General features: G+C 41.2%; 1 protein-coding gene across 1 annotated transcript; it reads right to left on the reverse strand.

The window, feature by feature from the left end:
- Positions 1–395: 395 nt before the first annotated feature.
- On the reverse strand, positions 396–16,034 carry PRR15 (proline rich 15). Its single transcript, XM_063921962.1, has 2 exons — positions 15,945–16,034; positions 396–2,276 (listed from the first exon to the last, which is right to left on the reverse strand). The coding sequence occupies exon 2, from the start codon at positions 2,210–2,212 to the stop codon at positions 1,829–1,831; it is 384 nt and encodes a 127-aa protein (XP_063778032.1). The 5' UTR covers positions 2,213–2,276; positions 15,945–16,034; the 3' UTR covers positions 396–1,828.
- Positions 16,035–16,155: the final 121 nt, after the last annotated feature.

A 16,155-nucleotide genomic window follows, 5' to 3' on the forward strand; every position in this document is an offset into this window, starting at 1 on the left:
TTAACATTACACTATCAATATACTTAAAGCTTCACTTGCTAAGTGATGTATACCATTGGAATACACTGCAATTCAGATGTGCTACATCAACTACCTAGCACAAGAGGTTAATGAAATAACTAAACGTCACTAGTAATAAGACAGTCCGTCCAAATTTCAGCATTTTTTCTATCTGAAGCCAAACTGGTAGACACTCTACCTTATATACACATAAAAATATATATATATATATATATATATATATATATATACATACATACATATACATACACACACACACATCTCTGATGCTGTGGGATGTAGAACGAGAGCACGCAAATTCATATTCAGGGCAACCCAGGCATAAATGGTCATTATACAGGAGATCCACAATAATATAGTATTAATAAGAAGTGTTTTGTTTGTTATTTTATTTTATTTCTTCATATCAAGAAAAACATTTGCATTGCAGTATCCACATTCATAAATGAATGCCAATTACAAAATATTTGATCAAACTTTTTTCCCCCTCTAAATATACAAAAGCAGCCCCTCCCTAATTACACAACTAGAAGACTACGAACATATTCCAGCTCAAAGTGTATTTGAGGAGAGTGATTCTTAATAAAAGTTCTAAATCAGAACAAAATTAATCTGCCCAACGGCTCTTCAAAGCAGTGACATCACCTGCCTTCCCCAATAAAGGCACATACAGGGCTTAGGGGGCTAGTCAGGGTTGGTTGCTAGATTTTGCTCTCGTAACAAAATCTGTGACCATATACTCACATGATGAGGACCGCCCCGGAACAATGCAAGGCCGCCCAGCATGTGTGGCACCACCCTGCAATGCAGTCGCAATTTAATTGCAAATGCATCGAATAGAGGGCGACCCCTGCCTAGGCAGGGGCACAGCCGCCATGTTTCCATATGCAGGAAATGCAGGCAACGTCATAGGCCTACATTTTTATATCCCCCCCCCCATAATGCCACGTCGCCGCCCCCAGAAGCCCATCACCTGTCAATCACCGTACGATTACATCCTTCCGAGATGCACTTGCACGGTGTAGGGTTGCGCACACGTACTATGGCCGCTGCACCTGTGCAGACCCTATGGACGTGGCCACTGCATGCGAACGCAGCAGCTGCGTCCATCTCTAAATAAGGCCCTTAGGTCTTTATTCTCCTTCAAAAGTAATTTCAATTGTATTAGAATGTAAAAAAATATATCACTATAACTAAAAGTTTCTTCTTACTTTAGCAAATAAATATTTAACGTATACTTCAATCATAAATATTGCCAATAGCTGCGCAACTTGACACATTTATTTTTAATATTTTTGCTGTATACATTCAGGGGTTATAGAAGCATACTGCTAGTAGATCTAGCATGTTATTACAACCAAATGGTGACTTATTTTAATCACCAGTAATTCAATAGCAATGATATCATGCTAAACCTTAGTACCAGTTAGCTAATACAAACCTTAACTTCATATGTTTTTAAAGATGCATTTAAAGAAACATCTGTTTTTTGTTGATTTTACATAAAGTTCTCTCTTCACAGAGAAATGTGCTTTCAACAGACAAATACAATTAACCGTTCACCACATCCTGTGAATCTAACCATTTGTCCTGGAAACAGACACTATTAAATGTATCTTTGTACGGATCAACAAAAATGAAATTGTGTCCCGTGACACCATGTGAGCCAATCCAAATATTGAATTGCAATAAGCCACCATGACACATTGCAAGGTGTCATTTTCCAGTGAGATTTGACATAAAGTAAAATGGTATGATGGTATGTGGGATTGTACTCTGGTTACACTGTAAATACAAACTAAAGCCTTCATTGTCTCTCATCATTTGTGTGAGATGATGGGCTCTCCTGAAAGAACTTGGAGCTTTCTGGTAGAGTGGCACGGACTTTCCTTTTCTCCTTAAAACGTCCAGAACGAGATATCTTGAGGTTCCGTCTTCCAGTATTTGCTCCATTTGACTTATCTGACTTGGCATCACTATTATATTCAGTGACTCCACTAGGCATTGAATTAGGGGGTTGGTTTTCTCTATGCTCAGCCGAAGAACTTAAAGATCCACTAGTAACTGCCCAAGATCTGTCCTCAGAACCTTCAGAAGCATGATAGACAGAAACCTCCTTAGGCTTTTTGCGAACAGTCAGTGATTTCCACCAGTTGTTGCTGCTATTCTTTCCTGTAGCACTCTCTGCCATGATGGAGTTTCCACAAGTGAGTATGAAGAGGCCCAGTTGCTTTTCTTTTGCCTGCTGCAAAGCCCTGTAATGATGGCAAAGAATATATATTTAAATATATACAAAGATATAAAATTATATTATCTATGGAATAGTTTGAGCAGTGTATTGTTTTTATTCTAATTGTAATGCTATGCAGTCATACTTGGATTCAAATGCATATTAAAGGCACTGACAAATTAGCCAAAAAGTATTCCATGGTGGACCATTATGCAATAGGTAGCATCTATCCTTGTGTATCTATGCCTATTTCCCTACAGATAGTAAGCTTGCGAGCAGGGCCTTCCTACCTCTATGTCTGTCTGTTTTTACCAGTTTTGTTCTATTACTGTTGTTCTAATTGTAAAGCGCAATGGAATATGCTGTGCTATATAAGAAACGTAATAATAATAAATAAATAATAATGCCACATATACTGTAAGCAATTAGTTACGCATGTGTCTAAAAGAGAAGACTTGATAATACACTGATCCCCCACCGGCCCCACACATTCTGACTCTGACTACCAGATTCTCTCAATGATCCCCAAGAACTACTTCTTATAATGGGGGAGACGTATTTAGCATATAGGGGTCTATTCATGAAGCAGTAAAAAGAATGGAGAAGTGAGCCAGTGGAGAAGTTGCCCATGGCAACCAATCAATGTTCAGGTAACATTTATAAAGTGCATTCTATTAAATTATAGGTAGCAGCAGATTGGTTACCATGTGCAACTTCTCCACTGGCTCACTTCTCCACTCTTCATGAACAGACCCCAAAGTACAAGTCAATCAGCTCCTCACTTACATGTTACAGGCTGTGTTTGAAAAATGACAGGAGTGGATTGGTTGGTAGTCTCTCTCTACTTTATCACTTTCCAAGGCCCCAATAAGAGATGCGTGTGACAATGGCCCTCATTTAACATCAGTTGCAGTTTTGCTAAAAACGCAAAACTGCAACAAACTAGAATCGCATGCTGGGGGCTGCCCAGCAAGCAATATGGCCGTCCGCATGTGAAGGGTCATCCTGAGTTGCAATTGCATTTAAAAAATGCAATCACAATGCAGGTATCGGGCTTACCAGTAGCCCCTCTGCATACGCAGCATGGCTGGGTATGCAGTAGCACCGGCACCATGTTTCCCCTCGAAGCGGCCGCTCTCCGTTAAAACAGTCCGGATACTTTTGCGTTGTCCGGACCACTCCCCTCTAGCACTGCGTCATTACCCTCTACTGTCAATCACATAGCAATTGGATCCTTCCAGGAGGCAATCGCTATTGAATGGGCGCGCACGTGTGCTACGTGAAATGCGCAGACGTCCGAAAAACTGCCATCTGCGTTTTTCTATATTTTACAACCAGTGCTGAATCAGGGCCAATGTTTATTAAGTCACAGCATAGGGTTTGAAGTTACATTTCTGAAAAGGTTTACTGAAATGTTCCAGTACTTAAGGGTGGTTGATGTTGCAAAATATCAGTAAAAAATAGGATTGCTAGGAAGTTTTAACCTCAACCACAAAATCCAACACAAAAATTGTTATGCAGGATCATCTTTCATTTTAACAAGAAAAAACAAAACAGAATAATAGACGTAAATATTAATAAAATTCCATACAAATAGCAGTACTCTTTACAGCAGTAATAAAATAAGGCTGTGATTCAACACATATACATAAAGTAAGCAGACTGTATATGAGCTGTACTAGACCATAGGTTCTCAAATTCAGTCCTCATGACTCCAAACAGTTCATTTTCCTGGTCTCCTCACAGAATCACAAGTGAAAATTAATTAGCTCCACGTGTGACACTTAAAATATGTCAGTGACTAATGAATACACCTGAGCACCTGCTAGGTGACCTGGAAGACTTAAACATGTGGATTCCTCAGGTCAGTGTTTGAGAACCACTGCATTAAACAGAAGCCATTGAGGTAGTATAGGCATACCTCCCAACATGACCCTCTCTAGGGGGGACACAATGCTCTGCTCCTGGACTTTCCTCTTAATGTATGATTGACATCACATGTGTTGAACAGGTTAATGGATAAGAAAAATGTTTCACCACAGGTGATGGCAATCATATATTAAAAGGAAAGTCCTGGAGTAGAGCAACCTGTCCCTCCTGGAGAGGGTCATGTTAGGAGGTATGGTATAGGTAGTTTATATATACCTTACAAGTAGGGTTGAGCCACACCGGGCCCTGGTAATGAACGCGGGACATATCCTAAAAAGGTGCATGTCCACGCTCCCTAAAAATAATACAATGTAAAAGAAATAGTAATTGTACATCATTAAATGCGGTGGGGGGGGGGGGGGGGGTATCATGAGTTAATTCAGCACAGGTAACTGCTCTAGTACATCTGCTGGGAAATATGGGAGGCACAGTGCTTGATTGGAGGGCCAAAAGTATGGCGCCAAACGTATTATATGGTGCAAAATGCTACCTATAAAAACACAACTCTTGCCCATTAACATGGCAGACAAATATAAAATCTGATTTCAGTTTAAGCAGCCCTGCCCCATGGTCACGCACGGTCTGCGTGTTAGGTGGAAACATGTGCCTTTGGCATGTATAATCGGAGAGCACAGCTGCTGTAGGGTGTAGTGTAAATTCCCTGAAGGCATACATAGATACAGAGATGGACAGATACATGCACACAAGTTTGGTTTCGGCTATATGCTTGGTTTACTTAGTAACACAATGCTGACGGAGCAACACCCAGCCATGCAAAACAACTGAGCTGTCACCTGAAACAAGGGTTCATTTTTTCTTCTTAAATCAAGCACTGAGATATACAGCAGAGAGCCCTGGACGGTAAGCTCGTTACGTTTTCTGAATAGGACATGCACCGTAATGCCATTCTTCTCAATTATGGACATTCATGAAAAGTTTTTTTTTTGGCCAAGCACTTTACAATTCCTGATGAACATTACTACAAATGTATCAAATGGTAAAAGGCACTGTTGTCAGAGCTGTACCAATGGAAGTGGTACAATAGCTGATGGCAGCAAATCATTGTCGCTCAGCTCCAAAAAAGCCAAGATAAAATTGGGTACATTTCAGCATCCCTTAGAGGTCTATGGTGCTGGAGGTATCCATTATTATTAACCATGTAGCCACTGGAAAAAACCCAGCATCAGGGGTTTAATAAATAACACAGGGCCCCATTTAATGAACAGTCATAATACCAGAGGCATAATGTGTATAGGTTCAGTGATACGAACGAATATGCAGTTGGTAGACAGACTTACTTACCTGGCTGGCGAGGTCCAGAGACATTCTCCTCCTCTGCAGCTAGCCGTTTAATGCTGCCCGTTACGGGCTGCTGAGATGCGCATCCAGTCTGCGCATGTGTATCACAGTTTCACCCTGCGGGGACCTAGCAGTGCCAGGAAAGCTGAGCTGAAGCTGGAAAGGCTGCACTGGGTCCCCTGGGGATTGAATCGCTCTCGCCATCTATTGATGGCGAAAGCGATACAGGGGTAAATAGCTGAATTCTTAGTTTACTGCTGTTTTTTTTAATGCTGAAAAGAGGACATAACTCTATTGGTGATATGCCACGTTCTTAAATGGGGCCCTTCAGATATTAAAATTGGTCTTCAACGATGAATATTGATGTTTTTCACAGAAGTTAAGGTTTGACAAGGAAGTCTCTTATTTTAATATTTAAGATGCATTAAATGTTTGAATAAGAGAAATAGGATTTCCAAAATGAGGATATCAAGTTTCAAAAAGCCTGCACTGTCCTGAGAACAAAGAAGAAAAGAGCCCTAAATATTGTGTACCATAGCAACAGCACTGCTGACCTGCCCACACGGCCTACGGCATGGTCACAATGTCATTGTACTGCATTCTAAGTAACCACATGGAAGACAGATAAACTAGCACCTTGCATAATATCATATCAAACACAGAAAATAATCTGATGCAATGACTTCCACACTTCCGGAACAACAGGCTATATAATGCACCTTAAATCATTATGATTTAGTTAAGACATTTCCCTTTACACAAGGTCATTACATCTAGTGATGTGATAAGGAATATCAGGTAATGGGGCAGATGTATTAACCTGGAGAAGGCATAAGGAAGTGATAAACCAGTGATAAGTGCAAGTTGATAAACACACCGGCCAATCAGATCCAATATGCAAATTGACAGTTAGGAGCTGACTGGCTGGAGTGTTTGTCACCTTGCACTTATCACTTGTTTATCACTTCCTTATGCCTTCACCAGGTTAATACATCTGCCTCAATATTTCTGACTATGTGGTGACATGTTTGGCTTTGCCATTACCTTAGAATTCTGTCTATACTATTTGTTACTTTCGCAGCCTGTATTTAATTTTAAATAAATACAAATGTATATATGCCTAATAAGTATTGTATATGAACTTTGTACAGGTTGAGTATCCCTTATCCAAAATCACACATTTTTGGTTCCCCTACTGAGATAATGACACAAATATATGTATATTATATTAAATATCTATATAATATATCTAGAAAGGAAGGTAGAGGCACTCTCCAGATTTTGTAAATATGCAAAAGGTAATTTATTATAATATACGTTACATAGTCCACTTAAATAGTGTCCTTAATGAATCCTCAAGCGCTTTCGGCCCATGGAGGGCCTTCCTCAGGAGGCTGTGTACAATAAATCCATCAGATCATAAGACCCAACAATAGGTCTACCCAGATATCCAGACCTATTGTTGGGTCTTATGATCTGATGGATTTATTGTACACAGCCTCCTGAGGAAGGCCCTCCATGGGCCGAAAGCGCTTGAGGATTCATTAAGGACACTATTTAAGTGGACTATGTAACGTATATTATAATAAATTACCTTTTGCATATTTACAAAATCTGGAGAGTGCCTCTACCTTCCTTTCTATAATCAGAATGCTTTGCATTTGGAGTGATCACCCCAGTCGTTGTTTCTTCTGAAGATGTGAGTGCGACCATCACTGGAAATATATAATATATCTATATATACACACATAATATATAATATATATGTCATTATCTCAGTAGGGGACCCAAAAATGTGGGATTTTGAATTTTGGATAAGGGGTACTCAACCCTGTATTATATAGGGCAGTACAGATGGTGTAATGGTTAGCATTACTGCCTTACAGCATTGAGGTCATGGGGTTGATTCCCACCATGGCCCTAACTGTGTGGAGTTTGTATATTCTCCCTGTACTTGCGTGGGTTTCCTCCAGCTGCTCCGGTTTCCTCCCACAATCCAAAAATATACTGTTAGGGTACATTAACCCTATATTAACCCTAGTGCAAGTGTGTGCATGTACATGTGGTAGGGAACAGAGTGTAAGCGCCACTGGAGCAGGGACTGATGCGGATGTGAATGGCCAAATATTCTCTGGAAAGCGCAGCGGAATATGTGTGCGCTATACAGTGTCGGACCAGGGCATGAAGGGCCCACCAGGGAAATGCAATCAAAGGGGCCCACTAAGGGGCGTTGCAATCTGCTGGAAGGGGTGTGGCCAAGTGACCAGAGAGGAGTGGCCAGTCATTATAGGCGCCATCTAGCATAGTATATAAAGAAAAAGAGCTCTACCTCGTTGCCCACTTCAAGCTGTTGTGTATGTGCCTGGGTTACACTGGGAGAGAGCAGTAGTATGCGCGCCTGGAATATACCGGGAGAGAGCAGTAGTATATGCGCCTGGAATACACCGGGAGAGAGCAGTAGTACACGCGCCTGGAATACACCGGGAGAGAGCAGTAGTACACGCGCCTGGAATACACCGGGAGAGAGCAGTAGTATACGCGCCTGGAATACACCGGGAGAGAGCAGTAGTATAAGCGCCTGGAATACACCGGGAGAGAGCAGTAGTATACGCGCCTGGAATACACCGGGAGAGACCAGTAGTATACGCGCCTGGGTTACACCGGGAGAGAGCAGTAGTATACGCGCCTGGAATACACCGGGAGAGAGCAGTAGTATACGCGCCTGGGTTACACCGGGAGAGAGCAGTAGTATACGCGCCTGGAATACACTGGGAGAGAGAAGTGGTATATGCACCCCCACAGTGCATTACCTTACACTTGTCTGTGTTGAATTTCATTCTCCATTTTGCCGCCCATGCTTCCAGTTTAGTTAAGTCGTCCTGAAGAGACTCAGCATCCCCCTCCGTATTTATAACCTTACACAATTTGGTGTCGTCTGCGAAAATTGACACCATGCTCTCTAGACCTACTGTTAGGTCATTGATGAAAATGTTGAACAAAAGTGGTCCAAGTACAGACCATTGTGGCACACCACTTAGTACTTTAGTCCAATTTGAAAATGATCCATTGACCACAACATGCTGCTCCCTATTATCTAACCAATTACTAACCCAAGTGCATATTGTGCTCCCTAGCCCTATTTCTTGTAGCTTATAGATAAGACCCATGTGTGGTACAGTATCGAAAGCTTCGGCAAAGTCTAAAAAGATTACATCCACCTCCTTACCCTGATGATCAAGGTTCGCACTTACTGTTTCATAAAAGCCAAGTAAGTTGGTTTGACATGATCTGTCCTTCACAAATCCATGTTGGTTCCTTTTAATGACCTATTTGTTTCAAGGAACTTTTGAATATTGTCCCTTGAAATACCTTCCAATACTTTCCCCACTATAGATGGTCTAACTGGTCTAGAATTACCTGGTCTAGCTTTGCTCCCCTTTTTGAATATCGACACTACCTCCGCTATACGCCAGTCTCTGGGAACCATGGGGGTAATTCCAAGTTGATCGCAGCAGAAATTCTGTTAGCAATTGGGCAAAACCATGTGCACTGCAGGGGAGGCAGATATAACATGTGCAGAGAGAGTTAGATTTGGGTGTGGTGTGTTCAATCTGCAATCTAATTTGCAGTGTAAAAATAAAGCAGCCAGTATTTACCCTGCACAGAAATAAAATAACCCACCCAAATCTAACTCTCTCTGCAAATGTTATATCTGCCTCCCCTGCAGTGCACATGGTTTTGCCCAATTGCTATCAAAAATCCTGCTGCGATCAACTTGGAATTACCCCCCATACCCGATTTAACCGAATCCATGAAGATCAAAAATATATATATATATATATATATATATATACACATATATATATACACACACACATAAATCTATAAAAATAATACACACACATTTATAAAGAAAGAAAATGGATTTGTACACAATTCCTCTTTATACCACATTCATGTACTTAACTTGAGAGCTTGTTGTTATTCAGTTACAATACCCTTTATTAAATAACACATGTTAATATAATGCCATACCCAGGATTCAAACCTATAACCTTACCTGTTGAATTCTAATCAAACACCCTATTCATTAAGCTAATTGTTCCTGCATAAAAACTATGAACACTATATGAAGCTACTGGTACATTGTTTTTTTTTTTTCTTACAATGTACCAGCATTGCAATTGAGCAGATCTATGTAGTGTGCAGCCACACATCCAATCTCTTGCAGCCACACATTACATAGATCTGCTCAGCCGCAATGCTGATCACCCCTTCAAAGTACAAAATAACCTCCAAATAGTTAAAAATTCTCTAGGTTGGAATTATCCAGCTTTCTATGTAAGGGCAGATAGCTCAATGAATAGATTGTCTGACTGCAATGCCACAGGCAATGGGTTCGAATCCCATGTGACTGAATAACAAAGACATCTCAAGATTAGTTCATGAATATTGTGTAGGTATTAGCGACAGAAGGGGTCAGGGTAGGAGACAGGGGCGGTCAGGAGAAGCTGCAAGTGAATGTAATTAAAACAGATAATTGACAAGTGCCACCAACAGCGCCCCCTACCCTGCAGCGCTATGTGCGGTGCCCCCTCCGGACACACCTAGTTACGACCCTGGTGGGGTGTGTTCAAACTGAAATCTAAATTGTAGTGTAAAAATAAAGCAGCCAGTATTTACCATGCACAGAAACAAAAATATCCCACCCAAAACTAACTCTGTCTGAAAATGTTATATCTGCCACACCTGCATACCTCCCAACATGACCCGCTCCAGGAGGGACAGAATGCTCTGCTCCTGGAATTTCCTCTTACTTTAAGATTGCCATCACCTGTGGTGAAACACCTTTCTTATCCATTAACCAGGTGCTGGCAATCATAAATTAAGAGAAAAGTCCAGAAGCAGAGCATTCTGTCCCTCCTGGAGAGGGTCATGTTGGGAGGTATGCACCTGCAGTGCACATGGTTTTGCCCAACTGCTAACAAATTTGCTGCTGCAATCAACTCTGAATTACCCCTCATGTACTAACATTTACATGAATACACAAAATACATATTTTTAATTAAGAATTAGGACTATTCATTACTCAAGCATTATAATATTACAGTTTTAATTTCCAACAACATTTATAGTTTGCAATATGATGTCTTTTAAATGTTAGTTTTGCAAAAGAAGTAATTAGAACTACAGCGTATTTCCCTCGTAGGAGGCCTGGAGCTGTTACCCACCACAGACACAATGGCCCTCATTCTGAGTTGTTCGCTCGCTAGCTGCTTTTAGCAGCATTGCACACGCTAGGCCGCCGCCCTCTGGGAGTGTATCTTAGCTTAGCAGAGTAGTGAACGAAAGATTAGCAGAACTGCTACTAAATAATTCTTTGCAGTTTCTGAGTAGCTCCAGACCTACTCACAGATTGCGATCAGCTCAGTCCGTTCAGTTCCTCGTTTGACGTCACAAACACGCCCTGCGTTCGGCCAGCCACTCCCCCGTTTCTCCAGACACTCACGAGTTTTTCCCTGATACGCCTGCGTTTTTTAGCACACTCCCGGAAAACGCTCAGTTACCTCCCAGAAACGCCCCTTTCCTGTCAATCATTTACCGATCAGCAGTGCGTCTGAAAAGCGTCGTACGAACACCAGCAAAACTGCTAAGTTTTTAAATAACTTAGCACATGCGCGCTGCGTACCATGCGCATTTAGTAGCGAATCGCAGCATAGCGAAAATCGCCCACGAGCGAACAACTCGGAATAACCACCAATATACAAACAAAGCGGTTGTAGCTGCTGGAGTTCCAACACTGTAAGACGCCTGTTTAAAAGCAACACAGCACTAAAATATCTCGTCTGCTTTGCACCAACTTCAGACATCACGTTCCCCACACTCTTATGAGCTCAGTTCACGGACAATTTCAATGCTCAACATGCGCCTATATCGAGTATCCACAGTGCGTGCACTGCAGGGGCCTGAATTTGAAAAAAGGATCTCAAACTGTAACAGGTTTCAGGCCTTCTTGGATGAAAACAATGGCAACCTGGACACCACATGTTTCTCAGACAAAGCATGGTTTCACCTGTCAGGGTACATCAATGTTCTGAATACATACTTCTGAGCCACTGTGGATCTACATGCGATTCATAACATCCGCTGCATATCCTGAAGATTGGAGTGTGTTGCGCATTGCTAGGCACATGCATTATAGGGTGCATCTACATTATCAACGGAGAATACAGATGTACTCGTATTGTGAATTCATCAATGCATTCTGTAATAAGTTGGACTACACTGAGTTACAACTTGGCTACTTCCAGCAATTCAGGGCGACCGGTCATACATGAAGGAGCTCTATGGATGTTGTAACCAGCTTCTTTGAAGATCACATAACCTCCAAAGGATGATGGGCACCAAGGCCTACAGACCTAAGCCCTCCAAAGTTCTTCATAGTGAAGTGAAAGGTCTATGCCATAAACAATGCACAATCCAAGAACTGAAAGAGATCACCTCTGACATAATCAGTCACGCTGAGCTACACGTTTGCAAAGATGGAGCGCCAGGTTGCCATGTGCCTGCAGGAAGGAGGAGGCCACGTTCAGCAGTTGTTGCGATGCTATACGTTGGACATCTCTCAATGTATGTACAGTACTGCCACAATTATGTATGCTTAACCTGCGTACTGTGCCTGAGGTGGACAATTGCCCAAGGCCTACTATGCATGAAACATGGCACCCCTGCATTACTAATGTTTTCCCAAAGCACACAATGTAAAAAAGAGTTTGTGGGACACATTTATATTGTAGGTAGTAGTAGGCCATGACGCATTTAGATAAGGCATTACATTCATCAAATCCCCAATATGACCTGCCTGGATTAATGTGCTGTCTTGTTTGTAATTCATCCTTGCTCTGAGATAGTTCTTTTTATCTATCTGCTCCATACCCCACAAGTCCCACATAATAAATTGAATAATACGTTTGAGAGCCGCTGTTCAAATCGGTTCTTTGCTCTACTGTTGTATTGTACATGAGTAGAGCTGAGATTTTCTGTGCCCATTCCACATGCATACAGTATGGCTTGTGTAAGCAAGCTTCCATTCCATTAAAAAAAAAAAAAAGGAAGAAAAACATATTCAGGCTATGTTCAGATGAGACATTCATTTTACTCCACCACTACATTTGACTATGGCCAGACCTTACATTGGGTGAGATTGGAGTCTCGCTACGCAGCATAAAATTCTAGCCAAATGCAGGTACAGCGACTAGGCCCCGCCCACTTTTATCTATAGCTGATACTAAGGGGTCTATTCATGAAGCAGTGAAAAGTGTGGAGAAGTGAGCCAGTGGAGAAGTTGCCCATGGCAACCAATCAACTGCTCTGTATAATTTTATAGTATGCAAATTATAAATGTTACATCAATGCTGATTGGTTGCCATGGGCAACTTCTCCACTGGCTCACTTCTCCACACTTTTCACTGTTTCCTGAATAGACCCCTAAGCCACATCCTCTCTCACCGTCAGACAGGGACCTGTCCTATATTAACCACTTCTTGCTCTCTGGTGAAAGAGTGCCGAGCTACTATAAAATGTTATTCCAATCACTGTTAAGAACAAAACAGACAACCACTAGAAAGAGGGGCAGGTGTGTTTTGGGATTACCCACTTTGATTGTCAGGTGGGAGAATATTAGTTTCAATAGAAATTAAGCCTTATTTGCATATATTTTCTCAAATATTCTAATTTGGAGCAAAGCCTCAATTTTTTATATAAATTTCTGTAAACTGGTGACTAATACAACAATGATTAAAGTTTACAGTACTTTATAGACGAATGATAAATAGTTGCTAAAGTGTAGCACTAATCATAGAGATTATCTTCCACTGTTGCAAGCAGCCAGTGGAAATCACCTTTGTGAAGGTGCATTCTGTCAAGCTGCCAGCTAACAAATGGCCTGCAATTAAAACATTGCAAACTATTTATTCTTCTCAACAGTCAGATGCAGAGAAACCATAGCATTTTGTATGCAGTTAAATGTAATATTAGAAGTGCAATAAATATATTGTTGTTTTAGGCCATAATATGCCTTCTGCAGCTGTTGCATTTAATGTATGCAGTGCTTGATATCTATTGCAGTAAAATCATACCTAAAGCATTCACAAGGGTATTTATTAAAGTATGAAGAGAGATAACGGAGAGAGAGATAAACTACCAATCAGTTCCTAACTGTCATTTTTCAACAACAGCCTGTAAAAGGACAGTTGGGATCTGATTGGTTGGTAGTTTATCTCTCTCCACTTTATCTTCTTTCTCCATGCTTTGATAAATATTCCAAGATATATTTGATTGTACAGCATACAAATATTTACAATGACTAAAAATACCCCACCAAAAACGTATTTACTATTCTTCTATATATAACTTGTTGATCCCAGTAAAAATAGTAAAAGCAAATGTTTTCCTCAGGTTGGGTACGATATACCAGCAGGTGGGATCCTGAAAATCAGAAGACAGACAGCGGGATCCTCATGGCCAGAATCTTGACACATCCCATTACGTATTTATGCCATACCCCTAATCCCTACCCTAAGTAACCCACTATTCCCGCAGCCTAACCCTAACCTCCCCTACCCCCGCAGCCTAACCCTAACTCCTGTACTTACCTCCAGGATGTGTCGGGATTCTGGCATTCAGCATCTCAGTGTCAGTCTCCTGACAGGCAGGATACCTACTGCTGATATTTTGATGGAATCCCATTTTCCTCCACCCCTTTAAGTAGTTACTACATATAAACATCTAATAGGCCCGATTTAACACATTTTGTATTTGTTATACTTAATTTATAATTATTTTTTCAGTAATATGAGAGACACCTTGAAGCGCGTGTCACTGTTTTATGCTGTGCAATACGCTTGCCAATTCTGCATATGGTAAATAGAAACATATGACTGCTCTACTGTTATACTGCATTGCACATTCGCTTGTGGTTTTTCTATTTGTCTGGCAGAAAAAAACCCCCTCAAATGTCAGTCATTTAGCAATATTAGTGTACATACTTGATTATCCATTTTGCCACGTAACAGGTAGGAAGTTTGTTAATAAAGCACAAAATCAAATCTATCTGTATATAAAATTATCAATATGACAACATAAAAGCCCAGGAGGTATATTAAAGGAATATTTCAACGTACTAAAAGAACTCAAAACAATAAATCTACTAGTATAGAATAAAACAATATAGAAACCTAACCAGGAGGGCCATTTTATATATGTAAATGCATATGGAATGGCTTGATATAAATACTCGGATTAGATGTTACTGTATAAATGTATACATATTAGAGTGCACATAGAATATTTACATATACATTAGGGGCTTCATGTTAAAAAGTTTGGGAAACCCTGCTCTAGAGAAATGTAGAATGTGTAATTTAAATAATCACGTTGAGAAATATTCTAGAATACAGTATTTTTACGAATGAGATGATTTCTAGAAAAAGAGACCAGATTGTAGGCAACATAAGAAAGCCCTTTTATGCAGATCCCTTGACTAATCTCCCAGAAGTTGTGGTATGGACTCATACAGACCGCAATTATTAATCCGTATTGCAACAGATTTGCAATCTGCAGCGCTAATTAGCTTTCTTCATGAGATTTCTGTAAAATCTCCTGCAATAGGCTGCTGCTAGCACATAGCAACAATTCATATTGCTGTTTCTACATAATTTATGAGGACAAAATGCTGGATACAAAGACCCCTTAGAATGTTGGTAGTAGTGGTTATAGTGGTAGTGATGGAGTCAATATTAGTGGTAGTGGTGGTGGATTGGTAATAGTGGTAGTGGTGATAGTACTGTAGAAGAGGTAATGGTGATGGTGGTGGAGTTGGTAGCAGTTATAGTAGTATTGGTGGTGGTGGTAGTAGTAGTGGTGATGGTGGGAGTGGTGATGGAGTTGGTATTAGTTGTAACAGTGATGGTGGAGATGGTAATGGTGATAGTAGTGTTGGTGATAGTGGTGGTGGGTTTGTTAGTAGTGGTAGAGGTGATAGTTGTGGTGCTGGTGGTGGAGTTGGTAGTGGTGATAGTAGTAGTGGTTGGTAGTGGTCATAGTGGTGGTGGAGTTGGCGGTAGTGGTGATAGTAGTGGTAGTATTAGTGGTGTTAGTAGTGATAGTGATGGTGGGGTTGGCAGTGGTGATAGTAGTGGTACTGGTGGTTGAGTTCGTAGTGGTGATAGTGACGGTGGAGTTGGCAGTAGTGGTGATGGAGCTGGTAGTAGTGGTAGTATTAGTGGTGTTAGTGTTGGTAGTGATGATAGTAGTAGTGGTAGCATTAGTGGTGGATTTGATAGTAATTATAGTGGTGGTGTCTGATTTGGTTCCTGCAGAATCCTGGTAGTGAACAAATTCTGCAAATAACCCCAGCATGGAAATAGTCCCACCATATCAATTACCGCAGGAGGCTGATGCTCACCTGTGTGTCAGCAGCACCTCTGCTATTAACTTGTATTTCTCACGGGAGGGAAAGAACACAACAAGAAGTTACAGCCAAAGCACAGCTCAGTCTCCGGTGCAGGCAGCCAGGTGTGTGTCAGGTGTGTACCCGAGTCATAGTCCTCGCTGAGAGGGATGCAGGCGGCGAGGTGTGCCAGGCAGGCAGCAAGCAGGTAGTGTGCAGGAGGCTG

Source organism: Pseudophryne corroboree, chromosome 5 (genome assembly GCF_028390025.1).
Source record: "Pseudophryne corroboree isolate aPseCor3 chromosome 5, aPseCor3.hap2, whole genome shotgun sequence".
Lineage (NCBI taxonomy): Eukaryota > Metazoa > Chordata > Amphibia > Anura > Myobatrachidae > Pseudophryne > Pseudophryne corroboree.